Below are 24,956 nucleotides of genomic sequence, written 5' to 3'. Positions count from 1 at the left end.
AAGTGAATGGTGACTGAGACATTCCACCAACATGAGAGTGAGTTTATAATGACAGAATTGTAATTTTGGGGTGAAATATATGTTTAAAGCTTAATATTTTTGTATGTTGAAGATATAGTTAGACAAAATGCTAAATATATAATACATTTCTTATTCTTACAGAGGTTATTTGAGGGGGAAAAAAGTGCTTGAGAAATGTTTATATGTCAACATTTGGCTGTATCTGGGCCTGACATTCTACTCACTTCGATATAGATTTCTTTTCATTCTGTGTAGTCTCTGTTCTATATATTCTGTTATTCTGTATTCTATTCTTCATGTTCTGATACTGTATTCTATTCTACATTTTGCCCTTGTTCTTTTATGAAGTCTATTTATTTAGGATGTTTTAACTGAAACATGCAAAATAATAATAATGTTTTCTGTGATATTTTGCCAGTTTGGACGGAAAATAATGAATGCACTGCACTGCACTTCATGCAGCAGGTCCGCCGTTCCTGACGCAGTCTGTTCTGCTTTTATCCGGTCACACAGACTCGCCGTTTATTTACCAGACAACAGTCGCACCATTGTCATCCAGCCCTACTTTGAAATCCTTTAACGGAATATCGCATCCGCACGTTTGTTGGATCTGTGACCGGTTCAGTCAGCGCGCTTCTCGACACGGTGAGGCGGGATCCGCAGCGAGTCGACTGGATTGGATAAAAGAGTCGCGTGTAGGTCGGTCATACCCGACCGTTCTGTTTATATCGATACCGCTTGGGCTGAAACGAAATGCGGGCACCGATTAAAGTCCGATAGAAAAAGCGACCGCTACCCGCGTTTGCGTGTCTGTCTGTTCTTATTTCCAGGAAGCGGCTACGGAAAGGTTGGGAAGATTTACGCGTTAAAAAGGCTATTCGGAGGGAGCGCTCTCCCTGGAAGCACCATGGCCAGGGGAAGCGACGAATCTGTGAATGGATCGTGGAAAAAGCAAGTGGATGACATCAGGAAGATATTTGAGATCAAAGAGATCCTCGGGACGTGAGTATTGATGCGTTCACACGCGGATTTTGTAATCTACATTCAGCAGCGTCATCGTTCGCCAGTTTGTTCCGAAAGTTTGACCTGTTAAGAAGATTCTGATGTTGTATGCAGGTTTAACATAGCATCACACACAAAGTATTCACTTTGTTTACTAGTCTGTAAATGGTTAAAAATGTCAGGTTCAAATTCAGGCTCACTGATAACAGGGTCATTTTCGTAACTCTTATTCACAGTGGCAGATTTAGGCATGGGCGACATGGGCAGCTGTGCTGAAGAGGGTTTCGCCCAGGGCGCCATACAAGCTAGAACCGCTACTGCTTATTCATATTAATTGTACAGATGAGCATTGAATCAGATGTAGAATAGGATGCTTAAAAGCTTATGTAGCCTGTATCAGTGTATAATGTATACGCTTTAAATCCACACTTAACCTACTTGACATGGAGGGTTTTACTGTGCAGAGCTTTTGTACCATTCCACAACAAACAATGCAGTCTTATGTTGTCATTATCAACTGTCTGAATTGCTTTTCTGTAGTACCAGCACTGAAGTAATGGTTCAATGGGGTTTGCTGTTGAAAAAGAGGCCAAGGGCTACAACAGAACAGGACAGGTCTTGTTTGTATGTCCTTTAGAGAAAGAACATTTTTCATTACTGAAATAGCCTTTTCCTTGCTGGAAAATAATAATAATAAATAAAAAAAAGAAAAAAACTTAAAGGAAAATTTCTGGTTGAAAACAAAATCAACAGTGTTTGTTGTATAATGTTGATTACCACTAAAAAATTATTTCGAATCATCCCTCCTTTTCTTTAAAAAAAGCAAAAACCTGGGTTACAGTAAGGCACTTACAATGGAAGTCAATTGGGCCAATCTGTAAATGTTAAATACTCACTGTTTACAAAGTATAGCTACAAGATTTAAACAATATGGGTGTTAACATGATTGTAGTGTGACAAAATCAATTACAAACTTTTTCTTTGTAAAGTTAGTAAAGTATCCGATTTTACAACTTCGCTGCCTTGACGATGTAACGCCGTAACCCCTAAAATTACTGTAAAAACTAAAATTTATACAACTCAAATAAAAAAAGAGATCTGTTTCCTTCAGTTGAAGAAAACTGTTGCATTCTGCAACAGTTGCATGCTGCAGGGGCAATGTAGATCATCTGAACATCAGAAGACAACATGTATCTAAGGCCGATGAGGTTGGTCAGTTCAGGTCAGTCATAGACAATCCTTAAAATGGGGTCTTTTAAAAGTTAACATCCAGCTCTGTCACACTGCGGAGATTTGTGTTGCATAGCATTTTTACAAAAGCAAGTCAAAAGACTTTTCCAATAGGGTATTATTATCACTAATCACAGCCTGTTGATGTTACATTTGCATAGTAGCTATTGAATTAGTTACGACAGTTAACTGTGTGTAACAATAATATTTACTCTCCATAAAGAATATTCAGAATCTCCATCCAAATGCACATTTTTCTTGCTGGTAATCCATGTTACAGTTTGTGCTATCACATCTCAGCAGGCCAACAGCAGGAATCACAGCCATGTGTGTACATGTGTGATGATCGTTTTAATCTGACTGCTTGACTACATGTCATTTGAGGTTCAGCACCCCACCCACAATGCTTTGAGTTTTTAACTGGATTGTATGGGTGCAGATTGAGGGGCCAGAGAATAGGGGAAAAGACTCAGATCATGCTGTCTTGAGGCCTCTTTCTCTATCATAAGAAGAGCAGATTATACGATGCTACAACATCAGAAAAATCAGATCTTTCCTGACATTTCAAGACTGGAATACTGCAATGCTCTGTTGGCCAGCCTCCCAGCTAGCGCGATTAAGCTGCAGCAGATGGTCTATAACGCAGCATCGCATCTAGTCTTCAATCAACCAAAGAGGGCTCACAGAGATGCTGCCCACATCAAATTCAAGGCTTTGACTCTAGCCTTCAGGACAGCCAATGGAACGGCACCCTATACCTCAACTCACTTCTCCAGGTCTATTTCCCCACTCGCTCTCTACTGTCAATGAATGAGCTGCACCTGGTGGTCCCATCTCACCGAGGCACAAAGTTTATTTTCGTTTGTGTTCAGATGTATGTATTTGATCTTATATTATAAAATGACGTGATTATAGCAGCAACATTTTTGCAAAATTATATGACGGTTCCTTACACGTATCGCAGCATTTCCGAGGTGTAATGTCCACTGAGTGGCTCTAAAAGAGTCCAATTTTCTCCAGAACAGATGAGGTTTTTAAGGTTAATGCTCTATTGAGTTTTAAATCAACCAAACCTACCTCCCTACCCTAAACCTAAAGTGTTATAAAAAGCAAATGTGAGATGAAAAAACGAAATTGCTGAAGCAACCACATCATTTTGTGGTGCTTCTGTCACCATTTCAGCTTATGTGTCGACTCTCATGCACTACAAGACTCGTCCCTCGGTGCTTTGTGTCGCACATGCAACGCTTTATCAGTTGAGCTACTCCGCAATTTGATCATGTTAGAACATACAAAAAGTATGTGTTTATGAACAGATACACTGCCGTTTCATATGAAAGAAAATAAAAGTCGTTGTTTTAGTGCCTTTAATGTTCATTTCACCATGTTTGCTGCAATGCGTACAACGAGGCATGTAAAAATTATTTAGCAAAAAACTAGGTATAGTAACGTGATTCTAAGAGACCAGGTTGGATGTATGATTCTTTTTATAGGGATTTGCACACAGCATTGCAAAAGTAATTGTGATGTTGCATGGATGATGTAATATTTTTAAAAATAGTCACCGTGCTCTCCCCAGTAAGTCATTAATCAAACAAAAACTTCCAAAAATGTCTACACTCTGAAAATCTTTTATTTATTTATTTTAAAAGCAACAGGGAAGTTGCTTTTAATAAATTAACACATTTTCAGAGTCTAGACCAATTTTTTTCTTTATTTCTAATGTAATTTTTTTCCATTGCATCATCGCTTTTGCCAATGCTTGTTTTAAAGAACTATTTTGGTCGATTGCATCAAGTCATTCCCAACCAGGGATACACATACTTCAGGGGGTACTTAAAGTTAAAATTCTGTCATTATTTACTAACCTTCATATTGTTCCAAACCTGTATGACTCTCTTTCTTCTGTGGATCGCAAAATGAGAGAGTAAGCAGAATGACAGCCTTAGTCACCATTCGCTTTCATTGCATGGAAAATTGTACTGGTGACCGAGGATGTCTGTTCTTAACATTCTGCCTAACATCCTCTTTTTGTGTTTTATGGTAGAAAAAAGGTCATACAGGTTCAGGACAACATGAGGGTGAGTAAATTATGACAGAATTTTCTTTTTTTGATGAACCTTCCCTTTAAATGACATAACTTCTGCAATGCTCTGTGCTGAACTTGATGAAGAGCAAACATAAATCTAGAACACGCATTACCTGGATTATCTCTCCAGGATTTCTCATCCCGAAGATGACATAACAGATTCTCTAATGCGCCTTACACAAGATTTTCCAGACTCAGCTTTTAGAGCCACTAAACTGAAACCAACACGCATATATTTCAACAGCTGGTCAAAAAATGTTTGCACAGATTAGAATTCTTAAAACTGATGGAATTCAGAGTGCAGATTTTGGGAAACAGGACAGATTCTTGGAACCCCTGCCATCCAATCAGTGCTGAGAATGCAAAATGAAATCATTTTAAATGGATGGTTCTGATTTTAAATTCTAATTGGTTGAGCTGAATTTTTAAGTGTTTAAAGCCAAATAAATAAAAATATAGATTCTTGTAATCCTGTTTTTTTTCCTTGCATATTAGTGCCAAACAGATTTTGTGGTATAATGTTGATTACAATAAAACTGATTTCAACTTGTCTCTTGTTTATTTTTACAATTGCCATAACAGTAAGGCAGTTAGAATGGAAGTAAATGGGGCCAGTCTGTAAATGTTAAAATACACACTGTTTTAAAAGTATTGCTACAAGATGTAAACATTATACATGTTAACATGATTTTATTGTTATAATATCAGGGATTTAAAGGTGTTACAGCACTTACCAGATTACAATGTTTACTAGCATATGTCATTGTGACAACAAAGTTGTAGTATTGGATATTACTTTATACATAAAATGTTAGTAAGCAATTTTACAATGCTAAAATCATGTTCACATGCATATTGATTTTGTCTAGTGGCTATACTTTTGAAACAGTGAGTATTTCAGCGTTTATGGACTGGGCTCATTCACTTTCATTGTAAGTGCCTCACTGTAACCATGTGTTTTTAATTAATAAGGGGCAAGTCGAAATATTTTTTATATTAAACAACATTATGCTACAAATGCTGATGATTGATCTTAAACTGTATTGAAGCCGGAACATTCCTTGTAATGAAAGGAATATTTGACATACTCTATGTTTCACTACATGGAGTTCTGACATGTAGGCATCCTAGATAAACTTCTTATGATACATTTTTCACTGAGTTAAAAGTCGTTTTATGTTGTGGGAGTTGTGACAGGTGTTTCCTTTATTAGATGGTTAGCGAGGGGCAGAAAGTCGTTCTTGCATTTTTACTGCTTAAATCTTGTATTATGTTGCAATTTCTTATTAAATTTCTGGCTCCTGGAGGATAACGGTTTTATTTACTTGCCAAAGCCAATTTTTACTCCTATTCAGTGCTTAATTCCGGATCCTGATTGGAGCGTGTGGCTGCAGTTTGCCTCTTGTGAAAATAGCTCAGACTTTCCTCCCCACAATGACTCAACAAAAACCAACACGCAATCTCCTCCCATCTTCCCCCATGCACACAAACACACAGAAATATTTTAACAATCTATGGGATTCCGTTCCATCTATACTTCTCCATGTTTCTGTATAAGTGAAATGTACAGTGTAGTGTTAATCCTTAAGAAATTCCAGATTAATCCTGTCTTAATCTCGTTACCTTTTTAGTGAAGGTGCAAGTTTACCTGATTTCACCCGAGGTCATTAATTGCTGATATATTCAAAGTCACAACAAAATTCTGAATGTATCAGCAATTAATGACCTCGGGTGAAATCTGGTAAAATTGCTTAAACAATTTCTTAAGAAAAAAAGTATTATAAATCTTCAGACCTAATTTGTCATTTAGTAAGGGTTAAGTACTATCGAAAGCACCTGTTAATTACAACAGAAAATAATTTAAATTTGTCCCTCAGTTTGTAAAAACAAGCAAAAATGATGATTTACAGTATAGCCTCAAGACATGAGAATATTGTGATGAAATTGCTTACTAAACCTATCTGTGTAAAGTTATATCCAGTATTTCAACTCCTGTCATGACTAATGAAAAGCCAGTAAACCTGCTAACTTTCACATATGTCAGAATTATTTGTGAGTTTGGCTACAGTTGGTTGAAAGTTCTTGTGCTTAACTCAGTCCTTGCTTACTGAAAATTTAACCACTGTCCCCAGTGGCCAAAACCGGAAATGTTGTTGATCGAATGGTTAAGTGTGAGCTCCAGTTTCAGGGTGAAATGTTCACAGAGTGGTGCCAAAAGCAAGTTGTAAATCGAGTTGTATTTTTAGTTGTAACTTATGTAATGCAGTAAACAGGAATGTATACTTTATTAAACATAAGCCTTAACCAAAACCCCAACTCTACACCTACGTAACTGACAGTGGAGTAAATATGGGATCTTAAAGGGCAAATGCAACCTTCGAATAGTCCTCATAATTCCTTATGTGAACGTAATTACTTCCTGGTTTCCACGGGACCAGAACCTGTGTCTCTGAGGATGCTCGCGCAACGCTCTATCAATCGCGTCACAGGAAAAGATAAAAACACTTGAATTGATGCAAAAATGTCTAAAAGGGGATGGCGCTTGTCAGTAGCTCGGCAGAATGGGGTTGATTTCAGGGTACTAGAACGTTCAGTAGCGACATGTCGATTTCCCATGTGCTCATTTTGGATATTTGCATAAATACCAGAATGACACTATTTATGTTAACCAAAAGTTGATCCATTTAGAACAGTACTCCCATTGTTAACCCTATAACGCTGTGTGTATCAAATATGATACATAACATTTGACGGGTCCTGTTTCACTCTCTGTACAAGCTGATGAGCCAAGCAACCTATGGTATGTAAGTTTCACATGTTTATGGCACCATCTAGTGGTTATTTGTGAAAAAAGTGATTTCAATGTTTATATCGATCTATTTAAAATGCCAGCGGACTTGTGCGAAAAGTGACTCTTATGTTGGGATAAATAACAGCTTATTGTAATAAAATAAAAGTGACAGTAATGATTATATTGTTACTGATATTTTAAAATGAGTATTTGCTGAATATAAGCGACTTGTGATTGGTTAAAAATCTTTGTTTATTATTTGATTGAAAACTCCCCTTATAAATCCATCAAATATGATACAATAGGCTTTTGAGGAATATCTCTCAATCACCATTACATTACATTCACGCCCACCACAAAAACAAAACAAAAAATTCTGACATACACATTTTATAAGATATACAGTATTTCAAGTGTGAACTATTATTTCTGTGTATTTTCATATATGCAGCCTGCTCTGTCATTATAAAGATCTCATTATTTTACATTACAAGCTATTATGATGTCATCTTACCAGACGTTCGTGAGAACCAGCGAATTTTTATTTACAATTTCCCTTTTTACATGTCAATATAGTGTTTGGTGCATTAAATGCAAATTTTATTCATATTGTATTTAGTGTGCTGAATTGAACTGATACATTTCAATCCATATTTATAGACTGAAGATTGGCCAAACTCTCAAACATTTGGTATCTCTAAAAAGCCCAGGGAGTCCTCTGATAATACCCCGAGATTTACCACTGTAGCATGTATGAGCTAAGAAAATCTTAAATAACAAATGTACTACACAAAAATGAATTGCAGGGTCTCAGGAGGATAATGACCTTTAAAGCCTAATGTATCAAATATGATGCATAAAAATAAAACATGTCTAATGGTACTAAAAACAGTTTAATGTTAAAAACAAAAATCAAATTTTCTGACAGTTCTTTCATATGTCAGGCTTTACAGGGTTAAAAGGACGATTTAGATAACTTTACATGGTTTAAGTGGTTTAACAATACCTTGCCCCTTAGACTTCCATTGTAAGTTAATTACTGTTTGTTTGCCACATGGTTTCAACAGAGCTTGTTTTGAACCCGGAATATTCCTTTAAAACATCAAATCTCTATTCTTGAGATCTGAACTGATGTTCCCTCACATTTCACAATCCGTGATTACACCCACATCTCATACACCATGTAAAGTCTTCTGAAACTCACTGACATTTGCATGGGAAATTCAGCATTAGTGAAGAGCAATGAGGTCATGGACCACAGAATGCATGATCACTAGTTTCACACTAACCTCATGCTGTTCAAATGAATGGGTATAACAGATATGCAAATACATTTTCCTCAAATAATAGTTGCTTTATTTAAAAATGTTGGCTTTTTTAGCTTGGTAGCTCTGCCTCCAATAAGCATTGTTGCAAAATGCATGCAATCTAATGCACTGCATTTGCATCCTGGTATTGTCAGTTTCACTTGTTTTGATACACCACAAGTCACATTTTGACAGAGAAAACAATATTTTAAAAGGTCAGTGCTGGATGTAGGTTAACGGTCATGCTTTCAAAGTTTTACCCTAAGGTGTGATACATTTGTTGAGTTCCTCTTAGCTTCTACTTCCTGTGGCTTTGATGATTTCCTCTACTGTTGGTCGGTTAACTGACACAAAACTGCACCTGCTTATCTGGTTAGATTGATGGTTCAGAAGGTACACCCATGGAACGTTCATGCAAATTGAACAAACCCCTAACCCAGGGAGCAGACTGGCCATAGGGAGAACTGGGACTTTTCCCGGTGGGCCGGCCATGAAACGGGGCCGCGATATGCAGAAAAAGACAGCGACACCTTAAATCACGCTTCTAGAAGAGTAGATGTGTTCTTTTTGGATCAGTCTTACAACTTTCACACAGAAATCCCATAGACTTACATTAAACGTACATTAACCTAGCAAAATGATTTTTACGTTGCTCGTTGTGCGTATCAAGGCAGTTTTCTGGTGAAATGAACACTAGAGGCGCTAAAACAACAATTAGTTTTATTCACTTTCACAGAAATCACGAGTAAAATGGCAGATCATCAGTTAATAAACGCTTACTTTTTGACCTGTTCCTCACACAATGCTGTCTTATGATATCTAAACCATTTTTCTATAGTGCATGATTTGTAAGGCGATACATTTTAAAGTTTCATAACCAGCTACATTCATAAGGTTGTACGTGCACAATTAAATTGTGATGCAAAGGATACAAGTCGAAACGTGAGCCGAAAGTGTCATAGAAACACCATAAAAAGACATAGCTGCTTCAGCAAATGCATTTTTTTATTTCGTTTTTGCTTTTTAATGACACTATCTGTTATGTTTAGGTTTTAGGTTTAGGGTAGGGAGGTAGGTTTTGTTGATTTAAAACTTCCTCATCTGTTTGGGAGAAAATTTAACTCGCTTTTAGCCCCACACAGTGGACATTTCACCTCGGAACTGCCGCAAACCGAGTAAGAAAACAGGTAAATGTTGTCACAGTCACAGAATTTTCATGAGATCAGGCTGTCTAGAAACCACTCAGAACACCTTAGAAACCACATAGAAATATTGTGGCATCTATGCGGTGTCTTAGTCTTATTGATGTGCATTTATTTAGTCAAAATCTTCATGCTTTTTATGATCTTTTGATTGAAAGATTTATGTGAAAGGTGTCTGAATTACATAAAATTACATGTGTTAAATCTGATGTTTAATGTGCTCTGGCCACACGCTGTTGTTGTTTTTTCCAGTTTTAATCCAAGCCGAGATGAGCACAACACCCACTGCACCCACTGCAATCTTACGCTTTTATATGAACACATAGCTTACAAAGTACAGAACCCGCGGGGCGATCGGCCAATGAGTCACTGCATTTCCAGCTGCTCGAGGGGCTTATATTTCAGTCGTAGATGAGCGTTGAACTGTACAGTTTTAGAAACAGATGACAAATACTTTGTTTTGGCAAGGCACCAAGCCCTATATTTGATAAAACACTTCAGGAAACCCTTTGATGGAAATATGCCCTTTTGTTCCAAGCTTTGTTAATTGCTGCGGATGCCTGTATGCGCGTGTGTGTCTGTGTGTTAGGGGATTAGAGCGGATTTTCAGTGACCAATAAAGGCTTAGCGACAGGCCACAGTGGCCAACTGATAACAAATATTGCATATGATAGGACATTCCTAAAGAATCAGAGAGGTTAATGTCTGTGTGTGTATTTGTGTATGTATTAATCTTGAGGGCTCCAATGAGTTCTAATAAGGCTGGTAAGATATAAAAGACCTTATTTTATCTCTGTCTCCTGTCTATATTAAAGGAATATTTCACGCAAAAATGAAAATTGTCATCATTTGCTTGTCGTTGAAAACTGGTAAGACTTTCTATCTTCTGTTGAACACAAAAAGAGAAATTTTGAAAAGGGTCCTAGTCGCTCTTTGCAATGCAACTGCGATGAATGGGGACTGGAGCTTTAAGCTTCAAAAAGGATGCAAGAGTGTCATAAAAGTGGTCCATGCACCTTGTGTGTTATAGTCCAAGTCTTCTGAAGCCATATGATAGCTTTGGATAGGCAAGAGGATTAAATTTAAGTAATTATTTACTGATAATCTTGACATTCACCTTAGCTCTTATTGGCGCTTTCATGTTTTTATGGGTCAAATCTTTTCAATGAATTCAGTTGATCCAGTCTGAATGATTCATTCTTGAATTGAACTGATCCTGTTTTTAGACTCAACTCACTGACTCAACAACATGGCCATAACGGTTCTCTAGTTGTAAGCTCACTGGAGGCGAACATTATCAGTGAATAATGACTAAATTTTGGTCTGTTTCTAATCCAAATCTATTATATGTCTTCAGAAGACTTGGAATATAGCAAAAGAGTCGTATGACCACTTTTATGATACTTTCATAGGGCTTTTGCATTGCTTTTGAAGCTTAGTCCCTGTTCATTTTAATTTGGAAAACAGTGACCAGTACATTCTTGAACATTTCTTCTTTTGTGTTCCAAGGCAGAAAGAAAGTCATACAGGTTTGACAAGAGGGTGAGTTGTTCCTTTACAAAATAACCAACCACTAACTGCATTTAGTTTTTTTCTAATGTTTTTATTTCCAGTGGGGCGTTTTCAGAGGTGGTCCTGGCTCAAGAGAAGACCACAGGAAAGATGTACGCGGTGAAATGTATCCCCAAAAAAGCACTGAGAGGAAAAGAGAGCGGAATAGAAAACGAGATTGCAGTTCTGACGAAGTAAGTTTTTAAAAAGCAGCTGGCTACTTGGGGCTTACAGCAGCATTGCTCGGCACATAAAAAAAGATGTTTGTATTTGATGTCTTACAGAAATCATATTTCACTTTGTGATTCTTTTGGTATAAGGGCAACAAAATAAACTATATTCTCACATTCCTAGGAATGAGAGCTTTCATTTGATATATGATTTGTCTACCCCAATACCTCTAGGGGGAGCTAATTTGCGAAGCAAATGTTTTCAGGCCTTATTTTGTTATTTTATGTAACATAATTGCAAAAGTGATGTATTCTCTGAAAGTTTTTATTCTAAGCTTTCAAATTATACCTCATATGCCTGACTTGTGTATACAGGGACTTTTAACGGTTTAAGCGTAAACTTTTTTCACAATATATTTTTTCCGCAATATCTTATTTCGCCGGCAGGTCAATAGAGTTTAAGGTGTTTAAACTTATTTCATATAATTATAATGTAGGTTCATCTAAGACATTTGCTTTAAACACATAACAAGGGCAATTGTAACATTTTGACTCCTTGTTTTAAACTCAGAAGTCTTTTTTTAAAATGGTAATTTTACTGTTGGCACAAATACTGTATGTAAAAGTTTTATTTCTCAGAGGTTTCTCTTTCATATCTCAAGAGACTTTAATGAGATCTCAGTTATGTTTCCTACAAGTACTGTATGAACCTTTTCTCAGTTGTATCTCTTAAAATTCTTTAGGATAAATAAAAAACAACACAAATGAGTCAATTCTTGAAATACAGTAAGTGTAAAGAGCCATAACGTTAATGTGGAGAGCACAGCTCAGTTAATTCCTGTGGGTTAGTAAAGGGAAATGTAAAAAAAGTAAATAAAAAAAAAAATACATGTTTTACACAATTTCCTCTAGAAGTTCAACCTAAAGTTTAAAGGAAGCAGTTAGTGGGCGTTTCAGCCATTCTCCTCCAAGCGGGAGATGACTCAGTCTTTGTGACACACCCCTCATGGCCTCCTACCTTTACTGACTCCTACCTGTCCCTGTCAAAGGAGTTTTAAAGGCCGTACAAATGATTCATGCGGCCTCTGCCACAGACCTCGCTATTCACCGCACGTTGAGGCCATGCACAACTCCGCCGTTGTCATGGTAAAAAGGCGTTCAGGCAAAAAAGGGAAAGCAAAAGGGATGTTGGCAAGTAAAAACCCAGCAGCATGCAGCTGGAGTCGAGATACAGTCTTACACAGTGGTCATAATAATACTAGTGAATGCATTGCACCATAAAGGCCTATATTATAATTTTTTTTGAAAGATCTATGTGGTTATTATTTTACAAGCAATCAGACATGAGCAATCAGGTTTTTGCCGGATTGACAACAAAAACAGGCATACAGATCTGATAGACTTAAATTGGAGGAGGGGCTTGAGCCATATCTAGGAACCAGAATATCATAGAGACTCAGAAGTGGACTTATCTGACTTCATAAGTTAAGATCATTAATACAATTCATAGGTTAAATATCATTTCCAAAAATACTAAATTCACTTGATCTATTTACAAAGTTCTGTGAATTGCATAGGTTTGTGTTTGATGTACTATTGCATTTAAATGGCTCTTTTCCAAACACTCAAAGCACTGCATGTGTAAAAGGAACCAACATCAGCCATCCAAAACAAAGCCTTCATGATCCACTCAAGGGCGTTCGCCACATGTTCTGTTACTTATTGTTGTAACTGACCAAATATTCTGTCTGTTCTTTTCAGGATCAAGCACGAGAACATTGTGGCCCTGGAAGACATTTACGAGAGCCCCAGTCATCTATATCTAATTATGCAACTGTGAGTAGAAGCTGCTGTTGGGTGGCCTCAACATATGTTGTTTCCTTATGTTATATTCAGTGGCTGTTTATGTGGAATGGCTGTATGGTATTTGTTTTTGAAGCGTTTTGTGGAATTTATTCCATGTTTTATTTTATTTATTTTTTTAGTTTAACTCTTCAATCTCTGAGGGTGTTTTTAAAGATTTCCTGTTTCAATGGCATACCCCAAATTAAAGGCTTATAACTTGACCAAAAAAAAAAAAAAAAAGCAAGGAGGGTCAAGTGTTTGGTAGCATTGTAAATAAAACGTATTTTTTTTTTGTTTTTTTTTTTGTTTTTTTTATGATATAGATTGATACATTCTGAGACTCTCAGCCTAAGAAACTACTGAAAGATCACACAAAATGTAGCCAAAAATGTACTTTTTCTCTCATTTTTCTGATTTGACATTGTAAATCTCTAGTTGTAAATAAGGTAGCTCAGAAAAACAGCTTTTGTTTTGTTCCATCATGTCAACTGTATCTGGTAAAAAATGTGTGCTGATACGACAAAACAATCAAAAGTTGTAGCATTACAAATATAATTTATCCTAGTGTCCAAAAAACATCTCCATGTGTCCAAAAGCCTCTCCAAAAAAATAAAACATAATAATTGAACATAAGAGCTAATTACACATGCAAACACAACAATGACTAAAGGTTTGCATAGCATACAGACATGATTGTAGTAATGAGTGCCTTTTGACTCAGTGAGTCTGCATCGAGTTTGTGTCATTTGCTTGGCGCCATCTCCTGGTGGCCATATGTAACATTGTGCTTCATGTGGATTATCTAATCATCTATTCATCCAATTACCTTGTGTGTGGGTTTGATTGAGAGATAAACGCCTCTAAGTAATGCTATGTGATATTTTATGTTCCATTTATTTTTCATGAATTATAAGTGAAAACGCTGCATATAAGCAACACCAACATAATCGTCAAAGACATGTACTTAGCTATTACTCGCTATATTTTTGTCAGTGAGTAAAACAAATAGCCTGGTTGTATTCTACTCTTTGAGAGCTTTCCAACAACATATGACTCATGGCTATTTGATGAGTTTGATGTTTTTACTGATTGCAATAAAATCTACAGTGCAATTGCTTTTTTTTATATCAAAACTGAACACTTCTGATATCAGTTTTGGTCATAATGCCTGTATGCATTGTAAAGTAGAGATTCTAAGCTTTCAAATGATATCTTGTGTTGGTCAAGACTGTTGTTATTAATATTTTGACAAAAAAAATAAATACTAATTCTCGCCGTTGGGCCTGAGCTTAAAGGGTTAAAAGCCATCTATAAGCCATAAGTTGTCTTAAACATTACTTGAAATGTCAAGTTTGGGGCTCATAACTCAAATATCTATGTTCCTTATTTTTCTTAAAAATCCATAGACATAGGATTTTAAGTGTTAATAACTCAAACTATTGAGTACAACATTTTGACTATATGGGGAATACCCATAATGGCTAGTGCTTGAATTATTTATTTATGTTTCCTTGGTCAAAGGGAACATATGGGTGCATTTAAACAGTTGTTGAGGTTTTAGTTCTTTTGTGGTATTATTTGTTTTGTTTTTTTGCAAATAGATATTTCAGTGAAGTTGGACCCTGTTAACACAATCTCAGTTCTCCTTGTGCATGTGCAACAGAAGTGCAGGTGTCTATGCATTTCTGTGGAAAAATAAGTTCATTTAATGATTGACCTAGAATCAGTTATGATCTTCATTATTTAAGCTGTTATTGTATGACCTAAATTTGACCTTTCAATTAAAATTATCAAGTAGAAACAACAACAAATAGCAAATTTGAGTTTACTTGCATCTAGTTACCAAAAAAAAAAAAAAAAAAATTCTCTGATGATTTACTCACCTTAAAGCCATCCCAGATGTGTATGTCTTTTCTTTTTCAGCAGAACAGAAATCAAGATTTTTATAAGCACATTTCAGCTCTGTATGTCCATATAATGCAAGTGAATGGATGTCTCAAGGCTGCTGGCTGTTTGACAGTCCAAAATGCATATTTAGGCAGCATAAATGTAATCCACATGACTCCAGATGATCAGTTAATGTCTTCTGAAGAAAATCGATAGATATGTGTAAGAAACAAATTGATAATTAAAACGTTTTTAACTTTAAATCGTTACTTCCGCCCAGCGCTGTATTGCTGTTTGAAATGACCTAACTCTTTCATTCCTTTGTTGTGAACAAAGCACGCGCTTCATACTTCTCACGTGGACGCACCATCACGCTTACGCATGGGCGTCACTTTGTTTTAAAAAGTGGTGGGGACATTTTGGTTGTGGCAAAACTCTTGAATATTAATTAGGTTATGTGCAGATAATGTCAAATAATCTTTTACTGTTTTGATAAACAGTCGTTCTTGATGACCAATTTAAGAGCTCCAATAAATATTTCACATAATTACTTGATCTGTACATCTAGCACTGTCAGTACTAGGATTTTGTTAGTCAGTGAATGAAGTGGTAGGGACATGTCCCACCCGTCCCACCCATAAATTACGGCAATGCACTAACATCATGTGACAGCTTCGTGGTGCATCCACTGCTAGCAGGAAGCATTTTTTAAAAAGTTAATTAAGTTTTAATTATATATGTATTTTTTACACAAACCTATCTGTGGTGAGCAGGGCGGGGCTGAGTGGCATCTGGGCAGAGCGAGGCCGGGAAGATCAGGGGTGAACGAGTTCCACCTGTGCGCCACACCGGTCTCGCGTTCCAGTGAGGGACGGTGGGAGTATTTAAGGAGAGGAGACAGCGGCAGATGGGGAGAGAGAGATGCAACGAAGCTGTGTGTGCATGCTACAATGTTGGTGATGCTGAAAAGCAGTGTTTGTGAATGTTATTGTGTGTGTCACATTGAAAAGTGTTGTCAATAAATGTGATGTGTGGATTGTCAAGCCGGCCACAGCTTCCTCCTTCCCATGCATTATTTCCAATGTAACGGGGTTCAAAGATGTTGTGTCTCTCTCTCTATCCCTGTCTGCTGCTATCTCCTCTCCTTAAATACTCCCACCGTCCCTCACTCTGCCCAGACACCGCTCTGCCCTGCCCTGCTCGCCACACTATCGATTTGCTTCAGAAGACATTAATTGATCAAATGGAGTCGTGTGGATTACTTTTATGCTGCCTAAATATGCCTTTTGGACTGTCAAACAGCCAGCACCCTGTGGCACCCATTCACCTGCATTGTATGGACATACAGAGCTGAAATGTGTTTTAAAAATCTTCATTTCGGTTCTGCTGAAGAAGGAAAGGCATACACATCTGGGATGGCTTAAAGGTGAGTAAATCATGAGAGAATTTTCATTTTTGGGTGAACTAACCCTTTAACTTACAGTAAATAGTTAAGTTCATTCTATATGATCACCAAGTTAAGTGAACTTAATTACACAAGTTTTGGAGACCCCATTACTTAATTCAACTTAGGGAGCGAGTTTACTCAATTAATTGAGTAAAGTCAACTTATTAGGGTTTTAAGTGTTGACTACATTTAACATTTAGCAGATATACACGTTTATCATTTACAGTCTTTCTCTTCCAGGAAATCTAAAAAATATTGACTACTTATCTTGCACTACACAGACTTTTGACCAATCGAATGCTCTCTAGAATGAGAATGTCCTTCCCCCTAATTCCACCTCTAACCCAGTAACAAATTACAAATCATAGTTTATGGCCATGACTCACCTAAAGCCTATAGAGTGTAACAGATTTTAACAATAACTTATAAACCTTTAAAGACAGACATACAAGGAGCTCAGAGGATGTTATTTGATAGTCAATGCTTCTGTTGAAGCCATCAGTCCGCATTATTTTATCTTCATTTGAAAAAAAAAATCATGTTTAATAGTGGAATTTCTGGCTTAGAACTACACTTACCATGAATCCTGAAGGGAAATGATCCACCAATCAGAAAATTGCGGTGAGAAAAGCACGGCAAAAGAGCTCTTCAGCAATCACACACTCGCATGACGCACTGTGAATGATGCAATTGAGTTGGTCTCTCTACACTCTCAAACTCCTTACAGTATGTATTTGCATATAGCTGGATATTTTGCAATCAAATTTAAATATATTGCTTATGTACTTATAATCAACAACTTTAAACTGATAGTTTTATGTATTTCCATAGTTTTTATTTTATTACATCATTCACAGTGCTTCATGGGATTGTTGTTCATTCCCTCATAAAATATGTTTTTCTTTGTCTTTGTCTTATTATCGATTTTAAATACTTTTATGCTTCAAATCAAAGTTTGTAGTGTGCGGTTCATCTCGGAGCTGGTTGGTTTGGTTCATGGCTTGGAACTTTTAATGAAGGATTTTATGAAAACATATGGAAGAAAATGAATGGGAAAAATATTTCCAGAACCAAAATTTTAGTTGGTAGTGGCTTTTTAAATTACTGTCCTGCCCAATATTCCAACTGGAAATTCATCAACACCTTAAAGAAAACTGCTTGTCAGGTGATTTCGTAGAGTCTTAAGGTGCAAATTTCTTTTATTTCTCAGTGTGTCAGGTGGGGAATTGTTTGATCGAATCGTGGAGAGAGGCTTCTACACGGAGCAGGATGCAAGCGCGTTAATAAAACAGGTCCTGGATGCGGTTAACTACCTGCATTCACTGGGGATCGTCCACAGAGACCTAAAGGTAACGATTTAACTTACACCCAAAACAAATCGATATACAGACGTGTAATGTTTCATTATATAAGGGCGACAAGGAACATCAGATGAAAAAGGTCACCACACTGTGACCACACCTATCTACTTGTGGAAATGAGAATTAGTAAATAATTCTCTCTGACTCTCTCTTGTCTCCTGGTAGCCTGAAAATCTGCTGTATTTTAACCCACATGAAGAGTCTAAGATCATGATAAGTGATTTTGGGCTGTCCAAGATGGAGGGTGCAGCCAATGACATCATGTCCACAGCGTGTGGGACACCGGGTTACGTGGGTAGGTCTGTCAATCCATTGGGCTTGATAATAGCTCACTATGCAATTAGCATGAATTTGAATTTCCTCTCACTTTCTGTATCTCAGCACCAGAGGTATTAGCACAGAAGCCTTACAGTAAAGCAGTGGACTGCTGGTCTATTGGAGTTATTGCTTACATCCTGTAAGTACAGTAGTTGGTTTTTCATTCCGTTGTTTTGAAAAGAGGTCTGTAGAATTGAAGGTTTTTTTTCCCCTTTTTTCCTCCCCAGGTTGTGTGGTTACCCCCCGTTTTACGATGAGAATGACTCCAAACTGTTTGAGCAAATACTGAGGGCAGATTATGAGTTTGATTCTCCGTACTGGGACGACATTTCTGATTCAGGTGAGTAAGGGAGACCGGGGAGGGTTTGTTACATGGGGTGAGTTGTAACACCATCAGTTTAACTAGTTAGAAATTTGATACAGGGGTAAAATCACAATCCACAATGTCCACCACCCTCCAAAACCAATTTTGAGGTAAAAAAAAAAAAAAAAAAAAAGAAGAAGAAGAAAAAATTAACAATTCAAGTTGTTTAATAATTAGATTTTCTAATGTCTAATTAATGTTTTGAATTAACATGTTTCCTGATTAAATTAAATTAAATTAAATTATGTTGGGGTGGTGATGAGGGATGGCTCATCTTTGATTTTCTAATATTTATTTAATGTTTTGAATTTAAATGTTTCCTGTAGACCATAAATGTAAATTAAATTAAATTAAATTAAATTAAATTAAATTAAATTAAATTGGATGGGATAAGATTAGGGTGGTTATGAGGGAGGGCAAATTTTTTTATTTTCTAATATTTATATAATGTGTTGAATGTAAATGTTTCCTGTGAAATTAAATTAAATTAAATTAAATTAAATTAAATAGGAGGTGGTTGAGGTCGGGGATGGTTATTTTGAACAAGTAAATTTCATTACCACAATAAAGTTAGGCACAAAATTTAAAGAGATAGTTTACCCCAAAATTTAAATTGTCATTACTGAGGTGTCGTTCACACCAAACACATTTTAACATCAGTCTACGCTGTTTGTCAATTGTTTTCTATGTAAACATGCGCTTGACAGACATCTTTGACTGTTGCTCCACGTCTTGCTGTTTTTGGCATCACATTTTTAGATTTCAACTTCAAGATGTCTCGAGACACCTGTTTTCTGTTCTATTCGTTGTGGGGCATCAGCTTTCGGTCTGACTGGCCTCTTTATTCACCCTCATGTCATTCTTTCTGTGGAATACAAAAGGAGAACGTTAGGGACAGACAACCTCAGTCTCCATCCACTTTTATTGGAAAAGAGCATAATGGAAAAAAGACCAGGGTTAACATTCTTCAGGATTTCTCCACTTGTTTTCCATGAAAAAAAGAGGTTTAAATGGGTTTGGAACAACATGAGGGTGAGTAAATGATGACAGAATTTGTATTTTTGGGTGCACTATCCCTTTAAAATGTTTATGGGTTTTTTTTTTATGTTACAACCCATTTTGGTAGAGGAATAGGTTGTAACAACAGCACTTTTTGTAGTTATTTTACTATTTTGCCCAGTTTAGGGATAAGCAGTACATTTCCTAACTACTTTATTTTGTAGCAGATAAATATGGGAATATAATATAACATTTTGAAACAAAACTGAGTTACGTTTAACTGATATTACGTTTGAGAACACATGTTGTGTGAAATTAATCAGTTGTAGTTATTGACATAATCTCTGTCTGCATTAAGCTTTTATTCCATTCTTAGCATCTGAGAAAATGACACCCTTCTTCACCTTCCTTTTTCTTTTCCACCCCCTGAAACCCCTTATTCAGAACGAACTTGGTTACTTGTATTTACTTGTCAAATACAACTTACTTTTTCTCACACAACACTTTAATAAGGGTTTTCTGAAAGTAACCATTGATATATTGCAGCCAGATATAAATCAGCAGTTGAAAGGCATTATCTGGTGTTCTGCAATTCAGTATCGTTTGAAAATAACAACTCGCCACCCACACGACAAGCTGTTCCCTGGTGTCTGGGGAAAGTGTAGGAGGGTGTCATTTTTTCACAATTATAACTGCCCCCTTGTGTAACTTATTCAGGTTTTGTTGCATTTGTGTTGTTTTGTAGCTAAAGACTTCATTAGTAACCTGATGCAGAAAGATCCTGAAAAGAGGTTAACATGTGAAGAGGCTCTTAAGCATCCCTGGTGAGCGACAAAGAATTAATGTCTCATGGTGTTCACAGCTTTTCAGAGGGAAATCCTGATGTTAAATTAGTTCAGGTTCCTGGGTGAATCTCATAAAGACAAATAATTAATGAATTAATTAAGGATATTTCGCCGCCCCCTATTCTCTCATGTAATGCGTCTGACTCAAGATTTGGTCATTTAATTCTCATTATTTTTAATGATGATTCTCATTAGATTGTCATTATTGTAATATTATACATGGAAATTAGTCTGTCTAGACAATATGATTTTTAAATCCGCTTAAGTTGGAGGTAGTATGATTTATAAACAGTTTGCAGTTTAAAAACTAAGCTGTATTATTTATTTCGCAAAGAGATTGACCTATTCGTAATACTGTAATGAGAATGGGTGGGTGCTTAAATGAAAATGTCACAATCCAAAAAATCTTACTGGTACAAAAGGTTAATAAAAATAAATAAATAAATAAATAATATATATATATATATATATATATATATATATATATATATATATATATATATAACACACACACACACACACATAACATTTTTAATTAATAAATTAATTTTATTAATTTTATTTATTGTTTTATTATAATTTAATATTATTAAATTATATTTTTATTTATATTTATATATTACTAATATTTTTAATTAATTAATGTATTTTAATATATTACATTTTATTTATATTTTTTATTTATATTTAAATATTTATTTTTATATTTAATATTTGATATTTATTTTAGTTTTTTTTTTTTTTTAGTTTAGATTAGATTAGATCTTAAACAAACACCTGCAAGCAAATGCCCCATATTCTTAACTGCTACTACTTCCTATAGTGACCTCACTAAAATGTTATAAAATGTTATTGAACACAAAGCCCAAAGATAAGGTTTTTCATGTATATATATTATATAATTATGTTTATACTGAAGTATATGGTCATGTATCATAAGACACTGCCTCCTCATGGATACCAGATGACACTGCAGGAGATTGAACCATGAACTCTTTTCTCTAAATACAGGATAGCAGGTGATACTGCTCTCTGCAAGAACATCCATGAATCAGTCAGTCGACAGATGAAGAAAAACTTTGCAAAAGCTAAATGGCGGGTGAGTGGGCAGTTTCTTTCCATCTTTGGAGATGTTTATGCAGTGCCTTAAAGGGATAGATTTTTTTAGTTTTCATCTATTCATTTTCCAAGAACAGAAATCTGATATTGGCCAGTATTCTGTTACTCTGTCTATCTTTCCTTTTTTTCTCATCAGCAAGCATTTAACGCTACCGCAGTCATCCGACATATGAGGCGTCTTCAGCTTGGCAGCAGTATAGATTCCTCTCAGCACAGGAAGCAGAATCAAACAATGCCAGTGAAGAGTCAATCAGTCGATGTTTCCTCAGTCAACCTCAATGACTGTAAGTTATTGCCATGATGCCATGAATTAACTCATTGTTTACTGTCACTCACAATGACTCACAAATTCACCATCCTTGTTTCGTCGAATCACGTTACTATACATACATTTCTACTAAATGATTTCTATGTGGCTCGTTGTACGTATTGCGGCAGCTTCCTGGTGAAATTTACATTAGAGGAGCTAAAACAACATTGAGTAAATCACGAGTAAAACGACAGATTATCAGTTCATAAACACGTACTTTTCGCTCTGTTCCCCACACAATGCCATCTTATGACATATAAACACTTTTACGATAGCGCATGACTTGTAAGGCGATTTTAACATTTGCATTATATAACCATGTACATTTACAGGCTTATCTGCATGCAATCAAAGTGCATGGTAGCTCAACTGAGCGGTGCACTTGCGATTCAAATGACCGGGGAAAGAGTCCTGTAGAGCACACAAGTCGACACGTGAGCCGAAAGTGTCATAGAAGCACCACAAAATGACATGATAGCTTTAGCAATTGTGTTTTTCATGTCACATTTTCTTGTTCTGGCACTGTTAGTTAGGTTTAGGTTTAGGGTAGGGAGCGAGGCCCCCCCCCCCAGACCTGGCCATGGTAGGGAGGTACATTTAGGTTTTGTTGACTTTGATTTAAAACTCGATTGAGAACATTGAACTCTCTTTTAGCACCACACTGTAGACATTTCACCTCGGAATATATACATAACGAACCATGTAAAGTCATTTTGCAAAAAAGTCACCGCAGTCATGAAATTTCCATGTGGTTAGGCTCAAAATGTACACTTGTTTATTTGTCACAGGACACTTGCTGATGTCATTAAGTAAAGTAACTCATCTACTTTATGATGTTCCGTATGTTGTATTTATTCGTGTTGTCGAACAGCCCTTGAGGAGGGTGTTATCTTTGTCTAGGTTCGGCAATGCAGCAAGCGTCAAACTCTTCCTCCACGACGGGACCACCTGAGCGTCATCCGCGGCCATCCACGGTCACCACCATCATCACCGGCTCCAAATGACATCACTTCCTTTCAGACTGCACACTTGGAGACTACTGCACTTTAAGAATATTGTGAAAAAGTGTTTATCGGTAACTTCCATCATCTTCAGTCACCTCTTCAAAAAAATAAAATCCCTTTTGGTAAGTCAAAGGCGCGATATGCCACAAGACATAGTGGCGAAGCAATGACTTGCATAATTATGAGGACTGTATCACCGAGTAAAGCTCCTGGCAGGGGCGTATGTGTCATTTAAATATATGTGGAGTTAATTTGACATGCTGTTAAGAGTCTTAAAGGGACAGTTCCCCCCAGCTATCTCTTTAATAGAAAGTAAGAAAATGGAAGCACAAGCGTTGTGTAGATAAAACTATGTTCATTCATAAAACAGTTGTTGTAATTTTTGCTGCTGTATTTGAACCTGCTGTTGTTTTGAACAAACCAAATTATAAAGGCTGTCAGAGTAACATTAAAAGGAATAGTTTACCCAAAAATGAAAATTCTGTCATCATTTATGCACCCTAATGTTGTTCCAAAACTGTATGACTTTCTTTCTTCCATGGAACACAAAATGGGGATGTTAGGCAGAATGGAATAACATGTGAGTGGATCATGACAGAATTTTCATTTTTGGGTGAACTATCCCTTTAACAAAATGTCGAGTGTAGTAAATCTACAGGCTTTAAAAGTTAAAAGACAAGTTTATTGTCATCCAGTGTGTATAAACTGGAAATTTGGTTCTGGATGCGTCTTGCATATATGACAGAGTGATTGAAGGATGTGAAGATTGTATAAAACAATTATGTAAATGTTAAGTTTAATGATTTTATCAACAATTTGTTGATATCTGTAAAATAATTTGGAGTGATTTGTGTGTCAAATGTTTTTGAAGGTCTGTATAAAATGATCCATAGTGTTGAAAAGCACTTGTTAAAATTTTGTGTATGTTTTGGATTCATTTTTTAAATACATTTCTTAGCTTTGCTTTTTTAATGACTTTAAACACTTAATTTTGGTCACACTTTACATACTGCAGTGTTTATGTTACAGTGTAATTACATAGTGAGTACTTGAATGAATGTAATTATTTTGTGGATATTAAAGTACTGTTTTAGACACTTACTTTTATTATAGTAATGTGTAGTATATGTGACACTGTAAATCAAACTGTTATCATTAAACTCAAATGAGTTTGAATCAGTTTCAGTGACAAAATAGCTATCTTTGACAGACATTTGTATTTGCTGACCTTGTGCTATTTCAGTTGAGAAAAAATTACAAACATTTCACACACTGTTTGGTGTACAAATACATAAATCAGAGTTTTCATTTTAGCTCAAGCTGTTTTAATAAAATGCGTCTAATGATATATGACTGTGCGAGTTGCAAACAGCTTCTGCTTTAAAGTGTCATCATGGTCTTCATACTAGCCCTCTGAATTTAGCAGCTGGGTGTTGGATCTTTCATTCAGGTAACAGAAATGATGTGGGCAGTGTTTTCTCTTCAGTCGATTTGTTCTTTAGTGAGTGTTTGTTGGTGAGGGTATGGTGAGTTGATTTCATTAAACAACAAGATTACACCAATTTTTGGTTGTTGGTCCAATTTATTTGAATATGAATTGCTTTTATTAAAAAAAAAGAAAAAAAAAAATGAATACTAAATCCTTTAAGTTACAAAGATTTACAATGTCTCTTGCCTCAGCTCTGACAGTATCACCTTGAACAAGAAGCAAGGCTTTTTTCAAATAAGAAAAACAGGTAACATTTAAACTTATTTTAATTTTTAGCATCTTCTTGCACAGATTTTCAGATTGTAATATATTGTGATTAGTTTGTGCAACTTTCTAACAGCTTAAAATGCAGGATATAGGAGTTGTGCAAAAGCCTGTTGTCTTTATAATATATTGAAGAGTTTTTGGTACATTAGAACATATAGAACTAGTCAAATAATAATAAAAAAAAGAAACTTTATATCAGTAATGCAATAAATCTACTGAGTCATTCCGTGTCAACTCAACCAGAGGTCACCAGCTCAAAAAAAAAAAAAAAATATATATATATATATATATATATATATATATATATATATATATATATATATATATATTATTTTTTT

At 35.9% G+C, this 24,956-nt stretch overlaps 1 protein-coding gene across 2 annotated transcripts; it reads left to right on the top strand.

Moving 5' to 3' along the window:
- The first annotated feature begins 497 nt into the window (after nt 1-497).
- On the top strand, nt 498-24,864 carry camk1db (calcium/calmodulin-dependent protein kinase 1Db). 2 transcript variants are annotated; one of them, XM_051689807.1, is made up of 11 exons: nt 498-1,023; nt 11,256-11,387; nt 13,125-13,199; nt 17,753-17,891; nt 18,069-18,198; nt 18,285-18,360; nt 18,449-18,561; nt 20,330-20,408; nt 21,441-21,528; nt 21,685-21,832; nt 22,759-24,864. In XM_051689807.1, exons 1-11 carry the CDS (start codon nt 929-931, stop codon nt 22,860-22,862), a joined length of 1,179 nt encoding a protein of 392 aa, XP_051545767.1. In that variant the 5' UTR covers nt 498-928; the 3' UTR covers nt 22,863-24,864. The 2 variants fall into 2 exon arrangements, with proteins under 2 accessions (XP_051545767.1, XP_051545768.1); XM_051689808.1 differs by having other exon boundaries at nt 499-1,023; nt 22,730-24,864.
- Nucleotides 24,865-24,956: the final 92 nt, after the last annotated feature.

The sequence above is a fragment of the Myxocyprinus asiaticus genome, chromosome 46 (genome assembly GCF_019703515.2).
Source record: "Myxocyprinus asiaticus isolate MX2 ecotype Aquarium Trade chromosome 46, UBuf_Myxa_2, whole genome shotgun sequence".
Classification (NCBI taxonomy): Eukaryota; Metazoa; Chordata; class Actinopteri; order Cypriniformes; family Catostomidae; genus Myxocyprinus; species Myxocyprinus asiaticus.
The sequence above is the reverse complement of the archived record's forward strand: the minus strand, read 5'-3'. Positions and strand labels throughout refer to the sequence as shown.

What these genes read in the sequence shown, in the direction of transcription:
- camk1db (XM_051689807.1), top strand. Translation starts at nt 929, where the DNA reads ATGGCCAGGGGAAGCGACGAATCTGTGAATGGATCGTGGAAAAAGCAA. An exon ending in TGGGACACCGGGTTACGTGG is followed by an intron (nt 18,199 to 18,284) that starts GTAGGTCTGTCA and finishes TCTGTATCTCAG; the next exon opens with CACCAGAGGTATTAGCACAG. An exon ending in CTCAGTCAACCTCAATGACT is followed by an intron (nt 21,833 to 22,758) that starts GTAAGTTATTGC and finishes ATCTTTGTCTAG; the next exon opens with GTTCGGCAATGCAGCAAGCG.